Genomic DNA, 20,955 nt, shown 5'->3' with positions numbered 1-20,955 from the left:
TGCTCTGGCCTGATTTTGAAACAGGAAAAGAAAAGAGAATTGGACAATTTACTTTTAATCCAGCAGCTATGTTATGTCAATGTGTGCTTTTTACACAACTGTGAACTGTGTTTACTCTGAAAACAGTAATAGTGACCTGGAGGGAAATTCGAGGACTCGGGGGTCATTATAATAAAACTACGGGGTAACTTTAAGGTAAAGAGAACGTGTTTCACAGGAAGCTAATGGGACGTCTACTTTATTCCACAGCGACTTCATTATGTGAACTGTAGTCAGGCTACTGTGGGTTGCAGCCTATCTATTCCAAAGTAAAGAAACCCTACTCTAATCCTGCTTTATTAGCTTATTAGCTCAGGTTTAGCAGAGCTAACCTGATCACTCACACCCATCAGTACAGTCTCTGTTTTAGCCCCAAAACACGAGAGTACTCATCCAAACTGCCAGCCACATACAGAGCATACTGGCTCCAACATACAGGGTTCTCCTGTGATTGACATCTACATGCAGTGTTCATTGAATGCGTTCATATTTTTTTTGAACACTGAACTGAATGTATCAGTTTACAAATGATGAACGTGAGCGGCATTTAAAAAAAAATCATCATCGTATAGGCCATCATGTGAAATACCAGGAGCGAGTGAAAATGTGTGAGTTTATGCTCGGAGCGAGTTGGAGTTTACACACACACACACAGGTCCCGGGGCCCTGCCCACACTCACTCACGGCGACAGAGTGAGAGCAGAGCAGCAGAGCTCGTAAAGGTGAAGCCGGTGAGTTACTTTGTTGAAGAACAGTGGCAACAAACTGTGAAAATACAGAGTTTCCACTATGGTCCACCGCTGCTCAATGATCAGAGCAGAAGCAGCAGTTGATTTGTACAATGCTGGAGTTTCCTGTGACCTCCTCCACACCCCTGCTGACCTGCTCTCACTTTAACAAGTTATTAGGACCTGATTAGTACATGAATTTTACTTAAAGTTTGTTTGATTTGCTCCAGAGTTTATGACAATGCATTTAAACATAATGAAAAATGAGTCGTCAACATGAGATACAACACGATACAACACGAGACATGACGCTCACATTCAGGAAAGTGTTAAAGTGACTGGAACAACACAGATACATGAGCCAACACCATTGATAACTAAACTAAATAACTAAATACATGATCGTGAGTTTGTCATCTTAACAAATGCACGTGAAGTAAGTTCAATTTTTTTTAATGAACTATGAACGTGAACGTGTTCATTTCATTTTCAACTGTATGAACTGAACTTGGAACTAGTTCTTTTTGAGTGTGAACTGGCACAACACTGACTACATGACATGACTCTTATAACTACAGGATGCACTGCCCTTCACAACATTCATCCAGGTCATAGTTATCCAAGAAGAGCTGAATCGATGGCAACTTGACTTGGATCATAACAACTTAATTCCTAAAGATTACCCTTCACTGTACTTTGAGCCCTAAAGAACTACAGTTGAAGCTGCTACAGTAAATGCCTGACAAGATATGTCAGACCAAACACTGTGGAGGATCGAGAACCGTAGAAAGATACAGAAATAAAGTGGTACAAGTTCCTAGTCATCCCCGACACCCTGTAACACCACGTACCCAGACCATGCTTCTCCTGTGTTCCTGTCTGATGGGCTCACATTCGAGGCTGACCTGCAGAACCAACTCCTCAGACGTGAAGCGACGCACCTGCTGAGCCCGTCTGTAAGCATTTCTATCTGACCTTTGTCAGACCAGTGCCTCTGTCCGTGATGACACGCAACCTTTACCTGGGACAGAACCACAAAGACAGAGGAAAGAGAAAGCAAGGTAGAGGAAGCAGAAGAGGAAAAGGAAGATGGTTAAATAAAGTGATGGGCAGGATAATCAAAGAAAAAGAGCTGTAGACTAAAAGCAAGAGGGAGGTGGCAGAAAGTCCTGCCTGTGGTTAGGTTTGGGCAACTAATGTTCTTTGGTTAAGGGTTAGGGAAACATCATGGTTTTGGTTAAATGTAAACAGACATGTTTTGTCTGAAATTACAGTTTTTCTGTATTAAACCAGACCACAACGTTTTTCTAACCTTAACCAAGAGCTTTGAGTGTATAAACACAAACCAAACAAAGTTCAAAAATGCTGTAGCCACTTTAAATTTTTATTTTAAACCAAGATCAGATCTTTTGTGAGAAAACAAATGTTATTTGTGGACATTTTAATGATACCTTCAGTGTCCACATATTTGCAACTGGCCAAATATACAACATCAGCAACTGGTGTGTATGTAAAACACAGATTTTTTTTCACGGTTTAGATTTTGTTGGTCAGAGTTCAAAGATCTATGGTCAATAAGACGTCACGTTCACCCCACTCTTACGAACATGATATATCAAGAACAGCTCGAGAGATTTGTATTGCATCTCACAGAAATATTGACTTGGACTCAAGAATGAACTGATTTTTTGAATTTGGTGGTCAAAGGTCAAATTAGTTTTTCACAAATGTTTAATTTGATAAAATAAAGAAGTGATGAGATGGTTGTAAACTGCTACTTGAGGCATACACTCATGAGGAGGTAAAACTTTTTTTTTTATTGTATATGCTCCTCTCTTCTCCTTTAGGTTTTTTATTTTTTGCCCAGGAATTTATGGCGGCTGACATGATCATTAATGGGTTTTTGGAATTTAGTGCAGACTTGGAATTTGAAAACTTGTTAAAACCCCGTGACAACTTTACAGCAGCAAAGATAACCCCACTGGGAGTCATTTAGAAACATGAGAAGAATAAAAGCAGAAGCAGAAGTCACTGCTGGAGCAGGAATATGAATGAGTGGCTTACAAAAGAAGGAAGATATAGAACAATGTCGTGGTCAGTTTAAAACTCTGTGTAAGAGAGTGTGCACTATACATTTAATCTTATTTAAATCCTATAAACTGAATATCCACTCTTTGCATATTTACCCTGTTTCAGTGGATGTATATTTGCAGTGCTTCATACTTTGCATATTTACCGAATATATTAGATAGGCAGTTATGCATTCAGCTTATGCTCTGTCCTCCACTGACCTTCTTTCTGTATGAAATTACTTTTTAAATAAGAAAATGATGTGCTGGCTAAATCAATGTGCATATATATCGGCCGTTTGTTCGTCTGTTTGTCTGTCCAGTGTGCAAGGAGGCCAAGGCTGACCTGGCGTTCCTGGTCGACGGCTCCTGGTCCATCGGAGACGACAACTTCCTGAAGATCACGCGTTTCCTCTACAGCACCATGGGATCGCTGGATCTGGTCGGACCGGATGGCACCCAGGTCAGTCATGTGACCTCACCTTTACGTCAGAGAGGAAGAACTCGAGATTAAAACCTCAAATTTTAAGTTTTGCTCATTCTTACCTCCCTTTTCCCCACATTCATCATTACATGGGGACAGATTTTGGATCTGAAATCGTTAGAATGCCGTCTCGACCACCTCACACAGACTAATGTTACACTGAGTCTCCCCGGAGAGCTGCTATTCACTTTTATGGCTGCTAGTGGCTCTTGTGTCTAGTCTAAATGTCTATGTCTCGTGAAAATTACTGTACACACAGTAGCAACCAACAGAAATACAAATGTACACATGGACAGGTTTTAATTCTTTTTCACTTTCTAATTTATTCTCCTTGTTGCAGCATTTTCCTTGTGAGAAATGAATGCCTAGGGAAAATACAATGTAAAGCAGATGCTGAGGGTCTAGCCAAAACGTGGCCGCACTGAAAACCAGAATAATGTTGAAATGGTAAAGAAATGATAAATCTTAGTGGCTAAAGAGGCCATTCAGGGAGAAGTGTTGTGAAAACATATATATATTTCCCAGAAAACAAAGAATGCAAAGATGTTTTTCTCCCTTGCTGCCGTGCACATTCAATAAGCTTTTACGTACAGTACGTCCAACAACAATGCTCCCTCCTCTCATCCACACAGCCTCATATGCTGTAGCCCATTTCAGAAAGACAAAGAGAAGGACAAAATTGTTTTAATTTCCTCTCAAATGTCACTGAAACTACTTTCATTCAGCAGATAAATGGAATAAAGGACACTGGTTGCTTTACTCTCAACATCTAAAATTTTCTCTCTTTAGTCTACTAGTTATTCCTCTCCTCCTTTTTTTCAGATTCACTCTCACTGTTACATTTCAGATGGAAATAGAAGTGTCGCACATTTGATGAAATAATGAACCTTGAACAGTTTGAGCGTACTCCCCTTCCTTTCCACCCCTGTGCTTTTGGCTCATTTACTGACTGAGGAAAGCTACTGCTGCTGCTGCTGCTGCTGCTGCTGGTGCTGTGTTAACTGATATGGACAAATACTTTGGTGCAGAATTCCGCCGTTTTCTTGATCCATCCCCAGAGAAATCAGCACGAGCGCAGCCTTATATCTGAATAGTTTAGAGAAGTAAGAGGGAACTTTAAACCCCCGGTGAGTGAATCTTTACTCTCTGGATGGACCTTTTGTTGCTGAGCAGTATTCGATTAACTCCACTCATTTGCTGCCAGTGCCAGAAAACATTATTTCTCTGGCAGGAATAGTCGTAATAAATTAAGTCTGGATGCAGTAAAAGCCGGGATAAACATGAAATGGTTCAACTGCTGACAAAAACACTTTATTCTTTATTATTTTGATTCTTAGAAACTTAAGCAATCACATTACCGCAGTGACTATTACCATCTTCACCGCCTCAGAATGGCTCTCATGTATCAGGTCTCATCAATAGGTAATGCCAGGCTTTAACTTGGGGCAATACCTCGCTGTTGTCATTGTGGACTAATTTCTTCATTGTGCTTCCTGCCTGCATGGCCCACCACTATATATTAGCAGAGCTCAGCAGGTTCATTCTTCACACTGTAGAGGTGCTCACTAAACCCCCCTTTCTTTCATTTGTTGAATGTGTGCTGTTAAGCAGTTTGCTACCCTCACTATGCCCCATAACCCTCTGGCAGTAGGCTACCGAGAGCTAAACAGCGGCTGTAATGTGAAAGAGTTGGCTGGTAAACGTCGGCCGCCCTGAGCCAAGAACAGCACCATTAGCAGTCTGGAGGTAATGACAGTTGTTCTCCCCTCTCACAGGAAGGCAATTAGATTGATTATAGCTCCGATTCGGGAGTTTGAACAAATTTAGGAGTTTTGAACACATATATGTACATCTTTGTGATTTTCTTAAAGATTTATTGATTAATTTATGAACAAATTAGCAGAACAACATAAAGCACACATTAACTAACATAGGAAACAAATATAAATTAAAAGATATACAACGCCAGGGGTTATAGACAAAGTTCCACATTAACAAATACAAACTGATGATGATAAGAAAACGATAGAGTAAACAGATATAATTAAGAAAAGTATTGATCTATTAAATATGGTGGAAAGATAGACGATTTTTACAGCTTTACCAATGACATCTCTGTGCATTTTAACCTAGAGACTTGAAATAAAGATGTTATATTCCTGTTTGACATCTTAAGCAACTTCTTCTGCTCCGTAAAATATCGAGACCACCAGTACCGACCAGGTGAGAAAATGGTCAAATCTGTGAGCCATTACTCTTTTCACCTATTAAACCTTTAACATTCTGGATATACACTTTATACATTTTATTATAAACTCTGAAAATGTCACGCTTTGGCTTCTCATGTGTGTACGGATTCAACTTTCCCATCTGTACAGTATTTCCTTTGTGGGGCTGTTTAGGAACACTCGCTCAATTTTATATAATTACAGCGAACAAAGGCAGCATTTGTTTGATTCCGTCATTGCTGTATATATATATAAATGCAGAAATTGCAGGTGATAATGAGGAAAGGTATTAGATTTTTGGACCCAGAGCCGAGTATTTTTGCTTCAAAGTTCACAGTTAATGCTGCATGAGCTGCTTGGAGGGATTTGGCTTCTTGCTTTTTGTTGTGGAAGAAGAGAAAAAAAACTAAGCTGAGCACTTATGTAGAAACACATTGCAGTGGTGTTCCAAAAATAATGACTGAATGGGAAGTTTTAGGTAAACTGTCCCTTTACTGTTTAAAAAGAAAGTGAGTTCAAATTTGTATAATTTGATTTGATGTGTGCATTGAACCTACTTAACTCATCCCTCTGTCTTACCGTCTCCGCCTCTCTCCAGGTGGCCATTGTGCAGTTCAGTGACGATGCCCGGACGGAATTCCAGCTGAGTTCCCATAGCAACAAGGAAGCACTGCTGGAAGCTATTCAGAACATCAGATACAAAGGAGGAAACACCAAGACAGGTCAGAGGAGTGTAATAATAATTCATGCAGTCCAACCAGAGTCAGCTTGATACCTTGGTCTAAATATACCTCAACAATCTCACCACAAGAACTTTTATTGGTTGTTTTGGAGCATTGGACAATTTTACACAATCCCTCTTAGTTTGTCCATTTGTCATGGAACATCTTGAAGTTAACATTTTCGTTTTTCAAGCACCTATGTATGCATGTTCAGCTCAAAGTTAATTCCTGACCTTGAAATCAGCAGTTAACTGAACAGTCAGTCTCCACACAAGGTCCCTAAGTAGTTGATCTGGAACTTTGTGGCCTTTGTGGGCCACGTAGACCACGAAGGCTGAACCGGATCCACGTCACCAGCTTCTCCCAGCCTTACTGCTGTCGCCTAGCAAAAGAGCTGCACCTGAACACTACAAGAAAGCATCTTGTTTTTTTAACATGTAGCTGCTCAGTTGATGATTAAAACAGAGGCAGCCCTTGAATTGGGAAATGGCTAAAGACAACTGGACATACTTTGCTGAGGAAGACACAGTCTGACAGCTTCTGGTGAGAAGGTGAGATCTGATCTGGTCTTGGTTTGGCAACCACTGTGGTCAAGGTCAAAAATTGACTTTAAAACTTGACACAACAGAACCAACATTGGAAGAAGCTGCAACATATTGCAGAGGGGAAAATACTTTGGTTTGTGAATCTTTTGTAATATTCATGTGAAAGTGTCCAGCTGTGCAGGTGCATGTCATTAATGTGGATTTACAGGTAGTGCTGCTCGTTCTGAGCACTTTAAATCTCCATAAGTCCAGGTCATGGCTCAGTGTCAGCTCAGAGTAATTGTGTTCTCTATCATCTTGACTGCTGATCACACTATAATCTCCCCACTTAACTCTTCCTCCCTCTTCTTCCTCCTCTTTCTCCACTGTCCTCTCCTCCACTGTCTTGCCAACTTCCTACTTTCCTCACCTCCATCACTTTGGCGACAGTCCTTTAAAACTCTGCCTCCTTTTCATCATTGTCCCTCTCTTGGTCCATCTTCCCTTTTGTCTTCAACTTCCTACTCTTCTTCTGTTCCAGTACACTCCCTTCTTTTTCAACCCTCCTTCTTTTTAAACTCTTCTTCTGTTTTCCCCATACTCTTTACATACACATAGATCCATTGTATTGTCTTAGAGGTTGAAACCTGTTAAAATAGACATAATCATTTACAAAAATGCTAAAATAATCCAGTCCGTCCATATTGTCCTATGCAAGCCATAAACATATATGTTTAGAATATTTTTAATAGATATGATAGTTTCCATATTTTTTGTAAGTTATTAAACAAAATCATCATATGTGCTTATTAAATAAATAATAAGTCTTGTTACTGCTTCAGACAGGTGGAGATTATTTTCTTGTTTAGTTTAATGAGGATTTGGGGGGTTTCAGTTGTTCCACTTCCTCTGTGATAGACGCTAACATAGATCAACAGTGTTTCAACCGAGCTGTATACTTTTGGAGACTTTGCCCAAACCTCCTAAATTACATCTTACTCCTCTAGTCCATTCAGAGGTAGACGACTACTTTCTTATGTTTAAGGAAAGTCTTTAAACCCGAAACGATTTCCTTTCATTTCATTCTTAAACCTCAATTTCTCCTCTGAGACCCCACCAGGTCCCTCCCTGTGTCTAAATCCATTAAAGCCCTCAAATAGGAGGCTGTAGCTGTCTGCCTCTTTAACCCCCGGGCCTCTGGCAGATCAATCTGTGTAGAAGCCAACAAGAAACCACAACGCTTCAATGTGTTATTTTAATGTTTTTAGTGTAAGCAGTTAGATTGTACTTTACTGCCTTTGTCCAATTATCCACAGGGCAAGCAAACACATTGAATTTGGATTTTGAAATTGTTAAAGTAAACATGAATTCACTGTAAAGTTACAAAACTTAATCAGTAACAAGGAGATTTATTTTCCTTTCTCTTTTTAGATGGCATCATAGTGTAAACCAGAAAATAGGTTGCAACCTACTTTATTCCCGGTAACCTCACCATCTCAGACAGTTAACCACAGAGCTGCTACTCTAGCAACAGGAGTTTCTTACTCAGTGGAACTGCAGAGTTTGTTACAGGAAGAGAAGAGACAGCTTCTTTCTGAGCAAACTTCAAGTCATATGCCTCATTTCTCTGTACCCATGGCCTCAGGTCAACGTATACTGAAAAGCTTAATACATTTTATCTATTGTGAAACTGTGGCAAGTAAGAAGACGTCAGCCAAGTAGATGGTCCGTCATATGTGGCCCTGGAGGCATTTGAGTTCACACAGTGTCCACATGTGTCCCAGACGACCTCCCAATGTGGTTTGAGTGATATGATCTTAGGACGCACTCATTTGGGTGCATTCAGACCTGTACTTGATGCTGCCATTCTCAGGGTGGATGTTAATACCAGGACTGAATGGGGTCTAAGACTTTAGACTCAGTTCAGTATCCTCGCCCATGAGTGTGAAGAAGGGCGTGTTGAGGATGGAGGGTTCTGAAGCTTATATATCTGGGATTTAGCTTTTCACTATGCATTTATTCATTAAGGCTTTAGTGAGACTCTGAGTGGCTTCATGAATGATTGATTTAATGTAGCTGCTCCTGTGTGAGTCTTTATCCCTGTGCATACACATAGTGTAGAGTGTGTTCGCCTGGGTGCGTGTGTGTGGGACAAGCTGACGTACTGTATGTAAACCAGTCTTACTTCTAATCTTTAACAGCTCAGATATCTATTCAATAGATTAGTCAGGATGTGGTTTCCCTCCAATGATTTTTCTTCAGCACCATGATTAACTTCTTCCTGCTTCGATTATATGCACTTGTATCAGACCCTCACTAAATTCACAAGGTTTATGAGACTTAAATGAGTTCAGGAACAAATGTATGAATGGCCCATGAATGTGTTTCTCTGACTATAAAAAGAACCCATTCAGAGTCAATAGTATATTTTCTGCAATGCATTTGATTATCCGAATCACTCTTAGGACTCTCCAACAGTGACTTTTCAAATAATAAAAGATTTTATAGCTCTTATAATCACGCAGAGAGAATATTACAGTCTTTTTCTCGTCTTACTGATTTCATCTGAGCAGGGTTAAAGTCTTCTCATTCATTATATTGCACCAAGGCTTTGGACGCTAAAGCAAGAGAGACGATTTCAGCTTCTTTTTCTTTTTCTATATATTCTCTTACTGTTTCCACATTCTCAATGTGTTTCTAATATTGTGACAGCAAGAGAACTGTTGCCAGACACGAGGCTGAAGCCAAACAGACACGGATTATTTCCCAAACGCAAAGTGATGGATCACCGATCAATGACAGGCTTTTCAACACATCGTCCACGGACATATTTGTTTTTCCTTTTTTTTCTTCATCCTCTTTTCTTACAGTAGTGCAATGCCTGTTCTAAACCTGCCTGTTTGGAATGGGCTGTTTGCTTGGTCTGTGTGCATGCTGGGTGCAGCTTTTCTTTATGAAACTGTCAAAGTGACCAGCAGTTATTTAGCCAGGTAAAGTAAAGACCTGCTGCTGGACTGAATCCACAGAACCCTGAAGCTGCACCACCGCTGCTGCACAAAGAGCTGTTCAAAAGTTCAGGGAAGCCTGACTCAGTGCGCAGAGCCACAAACTGAACAGTCAGTCGGTGTTGCCACGAACGCGCTGTATTCATGATCAACAACGTCACTTGCGTTGATGAATCCTTGCCACCGTTGCTACACAGCGCTGGTCGCCTGTTTATTCAATGTTTATGAATATTGAACATATGACATGTCCACATTGCACCAGATTTGAAACTGCGCTTCCTCGGGCCCTTAACAGTGCCCATGCCAAATGTGAAGCCGATAAGATGAAGTGTTTTCGAGATTTGAGATTTCTGGAATTATTAGATCAGATTTGACGGATGCTCTCATCTTCCCAGTCCAACCAATCTCTTCCCTTTCCTTTTTTTTTTTACTTTTACCCCTTTGAGTCTCTCCTCCTCTTCCTCCTCTTCCTCCTCTTCCTCCTCTTCTCCTTCTGTCCTCTGTCTCACTTCATGCCTGGCTAGCTTCTGTAATTCCAGTCTCGCCCAGCGTGATCAGAGGACAGTGTAGAAACAGATGTATCACTGGCAGATATCTGACAGCACAACACTTTACAGGCCAAGCACTCTATCATTTTTCACCACTGACAGCTCAGGGAAGAAAAAAAAAAACTGGTGGAGGATGCGAAGATGTTGTCTCAGGGTTTTATTTGGTTAGAAGTTGAAATTGGGACACCATACACATAGAGCTCTTGAGGCTACACACTCTTACATCTGCGAGTGGTTTGTCAATTATGAGTCTACTGCTTCATATGATATTCAAAACGAGGAGAAACTGACGGCAGAAAAGCATTATGCTCAATTATACTGTTACAGCCTCCAGAGAGCTCTGTTGCTGCTGATAAGCGAAGTGAACCTGACCTCTGAACAATAAGGACGATCAGTGAACAATAAAAAACACCATGATACTCCTCTCTCAGTAACTACAGTATATACTTTAAAACACAAGAAAAGTGGGAGGAGAAAGTGTTAAAAGGACAAAAATAGTTTAGGATTAAACGCAGGGATTGTCTGTGTAATTTTGAAAAGGTCGGGGGGGATGAGTAGATGAACTGTATGGACTATTGATGCAAATCACGATGGACAGTATACAAATATTGATCATGTATACACACCTGTAATATTGAGTAATGAAGGACACAATCGCCCCCTGGAGGCTGGCTGCAGTATAGGTAAAAAATGTTGCGTAACGAATTGGACATTGGACATTTCTGGTAAGTTTAGTTTACCTATTTATTTGGTGCTATGACTTCACATATGTCTGCAGAACCTCACTACAGTAGCTCCATCCCACGATCGCTGCTGTGCAGACTCTGGCTCCAAATTCTCAAGATGGCAGCGTTTCGCATCCGGGATATTTTTGCTTAATTTCTGGATAGTGGGAGGAAGTGGAGGTGTGTCGTCCATGTGCACAATAATAATCATCCTTCATCTGTTCAGAGGTCAGGTTCACTTCACTTAGCATCAACAGCGCTCCCTCATCAACGGAATTATAATGAAAATGCAGTAAACATGAGAATAGTGCTTTTCCGGAGTTCATTTCACAGTGTTTACTTACTGTTTTGAATTTCATGTTAGAAAAGTGCTTGAAAAACAGTGATACACACGAGGCATCATTAAATCCTCGGTCAAATGTGCTTTGACACCATCGTGGCTGCTTGTTTTGGGCGGGTCTTGAAACCTTTTAAAGCTGTCAGGACAGATTTTATTGACTGATTAAGTCCATTAGCAGCTGACCTCCACATTTTTTAAAAGTTCGTCTAATTTCACGATAGTGTTATTACAGTTTTTACAGACTGGTTTTGGGCATTTCAATCTCATTTTTTCTCCTCCATGTTTAGATCTCACTAAAAGACATAGTACCTTGTCTGTCTTCTTATTTTGTATGCTAATGAAAACTTGGCCAAAATCATGTTTCCAGGGGATTATTGATCCCCCATTGTCATGTAGTAATTATAGACCCAATCATATATTTTATTCATGTCAGTGGAAGAATAAATAATACATGTTTTTAATTAGTGAGTACAAAATTGTAGCAAAGGTCTCAAACATTCACCTTTGTGTAACCAGTGGGGAAGAGGATGTTTCTTAGATTGTTAATGGGCTCATTCGTGCTTCCAATAACTTTGTCGGTATCTAGTCTCGAGCCACACTTGGGAAAAATGTATGCACATGGATTGACAAAATATATGAAAAAAGATGTAGCTTCATGCTGCTCTTACTTAGAACAGAGGATGTTGCACTTTAAGCCCTTTGAGACTAATTGTAATTTTTTGAATATGGGCTATACAAATACAGTTTGATTGGTTGATACTAGATGATGGTACTGCAGTACAAGTGGTTTGGAGAGGGTCTAAGCAACACTTATGTTGAAGGCCCATACTAGTGATTTTGCATATTTTTAAGTTTATGCACCATGTTTATATATATGCTACATTATTACTGGACATTTTCACATGCATGCTGTGTGGTTTCCTTTATGATTCTTTTAGTATCTTTTCCTTCAAGGCAGCCAATGGTTAACATTCATTTCACTACATGAAAATAACCTTTGGAAATGGTTTGAGATGCTGTAGATAATAACAATAAACATCTTGATGTCATATCTTTTTATCAGAGTTTGAATTGGTCCATCAGAGACACTCAACATAAACAAATTGACCAAATACAGCAAATGGTTGTACATTTTGATTCAGTGGAAAATCATCTACTGTTTGATTTTTATTAGATTCTTTTAGAGCTCTCTCACCGTATTCTGCTGAGTGAGCAAATCCTGGTTTGGTTGCATCATCATGGGAGCTGCATCAGAAAACGACATTGGTTGGAGCGTAAATGTTATAAATGTCAGGTTTTATATCCGTGTCATACACCTGCGATGATACGTGTGGACGTTACTTGCCACAAAGCTGTGAGCCAATGATTGTGAGGTTTATTGGAAACAGATGATAATGTCAAACAGGCAATACAAATGTAACTTGAGTCCATTGCAGGAAATGACGCCATTCTTACTTGTGTAATCTGAACATAGACTGTATGTAAAGATGGACGAGGCATCTTCATGTCCTCCAATTGTCCAGAAAGGAAGCTCAAATATCCTGCATACAAGGCACCCACCTGGGGTCAGAGTCTGAGCAGTAATGATCGTGAGTTGAAGCAATGGTGGCGACGTCCCGCCAATATCTATACATATATAATCCTCCCTCCCATCTCTTTGTTTTTTTTATAGAATAAAATAACAAATTTAACCAAAACTTATTGGAAAAATGCAATTTGAACATATATCAGTATGATGAGAACTACCTACAATGTCAAAAGCCACATTTTGGAAAAATTATTAAGTTTGGTCCATGTTCCATCCACTAACAGGAGACAGGATTTATGACCTATATTGCAGCCGGCCACCAGGTTGCGATCGAGATGCTTTTGCTTCACTTTAGGGGAGCTGTCGTCCAACTTTATGAATCCAACAATATTTGGTGATCTTATTGAAAGGGAAGTGAAACCAAAGAGTTGTAAGGTTTAAGAGAAACACATCCACACTCAGTTAGTATAATTGGACGTACTGGTGAAACATGCTAAATTTGCACCCATTGGTTTGGTTGTTTCTAAATCAAGTGTTTTCTCTTTGTCCTCCTTCAGGTCGAGCCATCAAACATGTGAAAGAGTCCATTTTCACTTCAGAGAGCGGAGCCAGACGGGGTGTTCCCAAAGTCCTGGTTGTCCTCACTGATGGGCGATCGCAGGACGATGTCAACAAAGTGTCCAAAGAGATGCAGATGGACGGTGAGTAATTAACAGACCAATCACAGAAAGAAAATAACTTGTAGTTTGGTCAAGTCCTGGAAAGATCTACAGGTTTTTGTGGAGAAATTGATACTGGATGTACAGTAGGCCTCATTCAACCTGCTAGTTCTTGGATTCTTGATAAACTATATGTCACATTTTACAGTTACGAGCCGTCAGACTCTACATTTATGTAAAAAATTCACAACCACTAATGTATTCCATTGTTCCAGGCCATCAATCCTTTGTATTGAGTTTAATAATGTAATGAATGGTAATTTTTTCATTCCATTCTCAGGCTATATCATCTTTGCCATTGGCTTTGCGGACGCGGACTACGGAGAGCTGGTGAACATTGCCAGCAAGCCCAGCGACAGACACGTATTTTTCGTGGACGATTTGGATGCTGTGAAGAAAATAGAGGAACAGCTCATTACCTTTGTCTGCGAGGCTGCCACTGCCAGTGAGTAGCACCACGCATGTTTAAAACAGAGAGAGAGAGAGGGTGAGAGTTCAGGAGGGAAAAAGATTTCAGACAAGTCTCATAGAAATGCAGACCGAGTAAAAGCAGCACCGAGGGAAGATTGTGAAGGAAATGGAGAAACATGGAAGATGACTGAAGTGGAAAAGCAGAGGAGACAGGGATTTATTTGAGAGTTGAATATTTTAAATATTAAAGATTAAAAACTAACAGATGCTTCTCTGTCTTTCAGCTTGTCCGTCTGTTTTGATGAGTGGAAACACGATGGCAGGTAAGAGGTGCTATGTGTAGGTACAATGGACAGAATAACACTCTCACAGACCCGAGTACTGTATCAAATGCCTTGATGATGATGATGATGATGATGATGATGATGATGATGATGATGATGATGATGATGATGATGATGATGATGATGATGATGATGATTTGTCCCCTGCAGGTTTCCGTATGATGGAGATGTTTGGCCTGGTGGAGAAGGAGTACAGCATCATACCTGGTGTTTCTCTGGAGCCGGGTTCATTCAACAGCTTCCCCTGTTACAGGTTACACCGTGACGCTCTGGTGTCCCAGCCCACCAAGTGAGTAACGTCCACAGCAGGTGAAAACACACATCAGATTTAAAATAATAAAAATATGCATCATAGGAAACTTCTGGCCATTTCTACAAGTGAGGGGGGGGGGGACAAATATGATCAACAAACTAAATCTTATTATAAACCTTTATTAAACAATTCCATCAAATCTGGAAATTTATTTTAATAACCATTAAATTTAGTAGGATTCGTTGTTGTATCAGATAATTGACTAGTGGCTGGCTGCAGTATAGGTTATATATCCTGTCAATGAGATCAAGAGACATTTGTGACAATTGCAAATATACAAAGTTATAAATAGTTAGGTTCAGTCTCCCAAAAGCGTTATTGTCACAGACACTTTTTTCAACTACAGATGTAATCAGAACATTTGACAAGTTGCAAAAAGTAAAAAGTTTTTACAAATTGTGTAATTCATTTCAGTAGTCAGATTTGTTGAACCCGAAACCTGACTCACAGTTTCTTCTACACAACATGTCCCTTTATCACTAAAGGCATATTATTACTTGAAGCAGTGAGTGCTGCTTACTTGTCTCGGACATGGGGAGTGGTCTCTGTCAGGGGTCAGCAGGACACAAACATCACAACACTTTGAATCATCAGCCAGCAGCGGACATAGAACTATTCAATAGTCCTGCCAAAGAAAACGACAGGACTTTCAAGCTGATATTAAACTGCTGGGGAACTAACACGAAATCTCACATGTCAGAGTTTCCCTTTGTCTTGGTTTGGAATATCTGTTGTTGCACAAAGATTCACGTCCCACTCACAGCACCTGGGCTGTGTTGTTACATTATCTTTCTAAAAACACTGCCTGTCCAGTGCCAATCACCACATATAGTGATACTGAAGGTTATAGAATTTACATCTTTTGTCTGGTCCTCATTATGTTACACTATCTTGAAGTAAGACTGTGGGAGCCAGACTCTAATGACACATAAATATCTGTTGAATAATTACAAATAAAGTGTATCCAGTGTATTAAAACCCTATACAATTTTAGAAAATGCCGCTACAAAAAGTAAATGTAATAAAAGCACTCAGTGCAGTAATATGTGAGATTTAACTTTGCAAGTTCATGCAAAAAGCAAATTGTCTATTTCAGATAATTCCTTTTATTTCTGACCTTTTGTTCTCCAACATAATCACTTCCAGTAAAAACTGCAACTCAGGTGTCATGTTTGAAAATATTCACAACATTGCACCAATAACTGGCAGTCCCAGAATGAATACAAAAAGCAAAAAGGAACATAGATAAATGTACTTATTATCATATCACTGCACATATCACTCGTACACATTTCTGACCTCTTCTTTCTATATGTGATACACATTTATCAGTAACGATAATTCAGCTTGTCCGAGCTGAGCAGGCCAACAGAGAAACTACTGTGGTGCAACCAATTTATGGGAGCTGATGCAGATACCAATATTAAGGAGTAGAAAATTTCCAGAACCAATTATATAACACAAAAAAATTGAAAATTAGTCTGTAAATATTGTTTTTACACCTTAAAGACAAGGACATGTAATTGAGGCTTGATATTTTTGAGTCTAACCATAAAATGAATAAATAACTATAATTAAAAAGAAAACACAAATAAACCAAATATGTATATTTTGAATTAAGGAAATAAACTTGCAATGCAAATGGAAAGGGTTAGATTCTGCCGAAGGCTCATATTTCCTGATTCTTATAGACCGGCGGATAAATCAATTGGGTTCTAGAGATTACCCCACGCTTGTACTTGCGGGAGCTATTATAACATTTAGTTTAATTACACTGTGCCTGGGTGTTCACCAAGTTTTAAGGTGTTTTAAGGTCAAGACCATTTACTTTTCAATTGGGTTTCAAATTACTGATTTATTAAATGACCATGAGTAAATAACAGACATTACAACATTTACAGAAGCTGGCAATAAATGATGAATGAAAAACATTCTTAGAAGTAATCGCAAAGCTTTAAGGTTTACTCAGCACTATAACAGAGGGAAATATTCTATAATAATATACAATATCATATAAGTATAAAAACTTAACTTTAGCGCTCAGTTGCCTTCAACTGTCATTGTGGAGCATTTCCCTGATTTAAATCAGTTTCCTTTATACAGCCTCCTGTTTTGTTATTGTTCATTTGGTGAAAAATGACACTGATGAGTGCTCTGCACAGTTGTAGCTAAGATGATATAAACTTGAAGTGCTTGGAGGCAACAGCAGAAAAAAGACGAGTCTCACCATTTAAAAAAGTGGCAAGCGCTCAAAGAGTCTGAGGCAGCGACAGATGTCTAAAAGCTTCACTTCAGATGAAAGAGACAATGGCACTTTGAAACAGACACCTAGGAAATAGAATATATGTCTGCAGGGCACAGCTAAATATGGTGTGTGTGTGCGTGCTTTCATGTGTGTACCAGGTACCTTCACCCTGAGGGTCTCCCCTCTGACTACACCATTTCAATGATGATCCGTCTACTTCCGGAGACCCCAGAAGAGCCCTTTGCATTGTGGGAAATCCTCAACAAAGACCACAAGCCATTAGTGGGACTAATCCTGGACAGTGAGTTTGAAACATGTGTTTTTACTTCAATATCTATTTTTGGTTTCACTGAATCATAACAGATCAAAGATGAAGGCAATCTCTGAGTTCATAGGCTATCATCTGATGACAAATTTGCCTCTGGGGGCTGGATATTCCGGGCCAAATGCCATCTTCCTCTCACCGTACACCATTTAAAGTTCGATTGGTTCCTTTTTTCACACAAGGGGAACGTTTCTCCAAATAACAGTTATCTGCATATGGATGTAGATAAATTAAAAAGCTGATAGTTGATGTATTTCCGTAAATGTGTGCCACCATTTTAGCTCTCCACGCTGACTGTTTACCTGCTCAAACGTGCCTGTTCTAAATACGTATTTGATCCATTCTAATGTGCCTTTAAAAAAAAAGCTTTCTTCTTATATTATATCCTTAGTAAGATGCAGAGATTCCTGAGCTCCTTTCTTTGATTTGACATGAAGCCAGTTTTTTAAGCCAAAGCAGATGGGATGATAAATATTGATGCTATCATAAGTTTCCCTGTGGTGCAGTGGCTGTGTTCATGTCAGACTAAAGCATAGAGACACTGCACACAAGGCGAACTCAGCCCAGACATGAATGTTTAGAGGTGTTTTGGACACCACTGACTTTGGAGGAGACCTCGAGCAGACCCATGACCTGCTGCGGAGATTATGTTACCAGCTGTCCTTCATCATCTTGGGAGCCCCAGGAGTAGCTGGAGGAGGAAGTTGCATTCTGGTTGTTGTGCTTTTCCCTGTTGACCCTGACACAGCTGAAGTAGCACAAATCGGGAAGGAAAAATATGCCTTCTTATGTTATGATGTTTTATCCTTATGATATTATTATCCTTACTGATCCTGAGAGCTCTAAAAACATCCATGTCAGAAGAATCCCTAACCTGAACCTAATTCATTACATTGGTCCAGAGGTTTCACCACCATCGTACCTCCATGTATAATTGAACATTAAAGACACAATGTGTAACAATTCTTGATTAAAATGTCCAAAAATCATTAGGCCCATGTTATATATTTTGTAAACTTGTGTATTTACACTATCCAAAATGTTTCCGACAATGCTCAAACCGAGAGAATTCCACAATTTTATTCCAGGTAACAGGACGTTTCATTTTTGTTGCTTTTTAATTTTTTCATATACTCTTTACCTGTGGCTTTGCCAAATGGGACAAATTTTGAAGCCTATGACAAAGGAAAACCACACTGCTAGCCAGTTAGCCAGTTATCCAGTCAGGCAGTCGGCTGTTTTTACCTGTATTGGTCACTCATAATGGATCATCATTATTTATTGCAGTTTGCTGCGTAATGTGAAAAAAACTTTAGTATACAACCTCATCTGCAAACATAATTTGCGCTGAGCATCAGGTACATTTTCATCAGCAATGGTGGGGAAGACAACAACTCCCATGATCCCACGCTGCTTCATTATGTTATCAAACAAGGTCTTTTATTGTTGTATTGAATGAAAGTCCCCTAGTGGCTTCACTTGCTTTAGTAACAAACAAATGAAAACTCTATAGGCACTCTACAATTCTTTTATATCATATACATTATAATAATAATGGGAGCGATGGGTTCATGTTCTTGCCCCCTGATGGTTGCATTCAGTGCTTGGATGGAAAAAAATAAAAACAAAAGGTATTTCAAGCTCATATCGCAATGAACTAACATGAAACGTTTAAAGTTTATCAGTTGATGATGTTGATACTTTTTCAGGAGTTGTATTAAGCTAAAATGTCAAATAAACAGCAGCACCACACCAACGGAGAGATTAGTGCGAACAAGGCAATAAAGCAACACTGAACTGTTTCTACCCTGTGTCCTCCCACAGACTCTGGAAAGACCTTGACGTTCTTCAACTACGATTATAAAGGAGACTTCCAGACTGTTACTTTTGAAGAATCAGAAATCAAAAAGATCTTCCACGGCAGCTTCCACAAGGTCAGTCTTAAAATTATTGATTAGTCAACTTTGAAAGGTAAATGATCCAAAACTGATTTATCCGTGTAAAAGAACATTCGTTTAATAGATTCATGCTAATGGACTTTGTTTTGTTTGATATCATTATAGTATAAGTAGAGGTTTTGAGCTGCTGGTCAAAGTACTCGAGGTTGTCAAACTCCTTTATAGAGTTAGAACCACTTCAACACTGACTTGAAAGTCATTGTCAGCCTCAGTCAGCGTCCCCCACAGTGACTACATTTACCAGTTTGCATTACATCTCAGGTTCCCACTGACAAACCCTCCTTACAAGTTTCAGGCTGTAGCTTTTCAGATAAATATTCAGATCCACTGCAGAGCAGGAGGGGACGGAGGGAGCAGGAAGCGGCTGGGAAAGAAAAAATAAGGAAGGTCTAGTCTGGTGTTTTTTTTATGTTTTTAAAGTTGTGGCGCCTGTTTGGTGGTTATCCAGTGCTGGATTTTTTTTCTTTCTATTGACCTGTCAGCACCGCTGTGATGTGTTTGTGTGTGCAGGTGATGAGTCTCTTCTCTCGCTCTCTCTCCCTCCCACTCTCCGCTGTTCTCGCTGCACCCTGTTTTTTAAAGTGGTGGATTGTAGGAGTGAAACTGCAGATTTCATCACCCTTTGACACCTCTCTTTTTGACGTTTTCTTTTACCATTAATTATACATTACAATGCTCAGTTATCATTGTAGCCCTTTGGTGTAACTTTTATTTAGTGCCATAACATGAAATACAATGTGCACACCATAGGTCAGCTTTTAACTGTCATTAAAGTGATCATTACAGCAAAATACAATTATATAAAAGCAGATGTTTCTCTCAGTTTAACCACATGTATCTTCAATGGTAGTTTCCAGGATTTCATTGACATTAGTGCAATGGCTGTTCTACACCTGCCTGTTTGGAATGGGCTGTTTGCTTGGCCTGTGGTGATACTGGTTGTGAACTGCATTAATGAGCCACAGGTAAAGACCTGCGGCTGGACTCCACAGAACCCTGAAACTGCATAAAGAGCTGCTCCCCTGTTCATTTCTAGTCCAGTGAAGCTTAACTCAGTACACAGCACCCCAAAGAAGAGAATCAGTTGTTGTTGCCATGAACGCCCTGTTGTCATGATCGACAAGTAGACTTGCGTTGATGAATTCTAGCCGCCACTGCTACAAAGAGCTAGTCGCCTGTTTATTCAACGTTAATTAATATCCAAATCACACCAAATTCAACACTGCACTTCCTCGTGCCCTTAACAATACACATGCCAAGTGTGAAGCCGATACGATGATCGGTTCTTGAGATATGTGTTCCACAGACAGACAGACAGACAGAGAGAGAGGTTTCTGGAATCATTTTTGATGGATTTCTACTCAGCGTGAGTCAGTATTAATTTGTCCTATCAACCAATTCTCTGACAAAGACATGTCACATTCACCTCAATCACTGGGATTGTATTCAAATATTTTTATGTAAATGATGTTGTATCAAATTATTTTGGACTGAAATTGGAAATGGCAAACTTTGATGACATCCTCTCAGTGAAAGACAATTTTCTGCTCACTTGAGATGATATTGTGTTTTTAATCAGGAAATAAATAATGTTGGAAATGCCTCTATGGCATGAATAATAATGTTGGTTTGGACCCAACAGGTCCAGTAAATGAGTAATTCATCCTGCAGGAACACTTTGTCATGAAATATCAACAACA

At 39.6% G+C, this 20,955-nt stretch overlaps 1 protein-coding gene across 1 annotated transcript in view; it reads left to right on the top strand.

Moving 5' to 3' along the window:
• Positions 1 to 20,955, top strand: part of col14a1a (collagen, type XIV, alpha 1a) — a 136,597-nt gene that overhangs the window by 68,088 nt on the left and 47,554 nt on the right. Inside the window, exons 26-33 of the mRNA XM_035162462.2 lie at positions 3,160 to 3,299; positions 6,147 to 6,270; positions 13,498 to 13,641; positions 13,940 to 14,104; positions 14,355 to 14,393; positions 14,565 to 14,703; positions 17,131 to 17,273; positions 19,122 to 19,231. Coding sequence (XP_035018353.2) covers positions 3,160 to 3,299; positions 6,147 to 6,270; positions 13,498 to 13,641; positions 13,940 to 14,104; positions 14,355 to 14,393; positions 14,565 to 14,703; positions 17,131 to 17,273; positions 19,122 to 19,231 — 1,004 coding nt within the window. The remainder of the gene's footprint in view (positions 1 to 3,159; positions 3,300 to 6,146; positions 6,271 to 13,497; positions 13,642 to 13,939; positions 14,105 to 14,354; positions 14,394 to 14,564; positions 14,704 to 17,130; positions 17,274 to 19,121; positions 19,232 to 20,955) is intronic.

Source organism: Hippoglossus stenolepis, chromosome 8 (genome assembly GCF_022539355.2).
Source record: "Hippoglossus stenolepis isolate QCI-W04-F060 chromosome 8, HSTE1.2, whole genome shotgun sequence".
Taxonomy (NCBI): Eukaryota; Metazoa; Chordata; class Actinopteri; order Pleuronectiformes; family Pleuronectidae; genus Hippoglossus; species Hippoglossus stenolepis.
The sequence above is the reverse complement of the archived record's forward strand: the minus strand, read 5'-3'. Positions and strand labels throughout refer to the sequence as shown.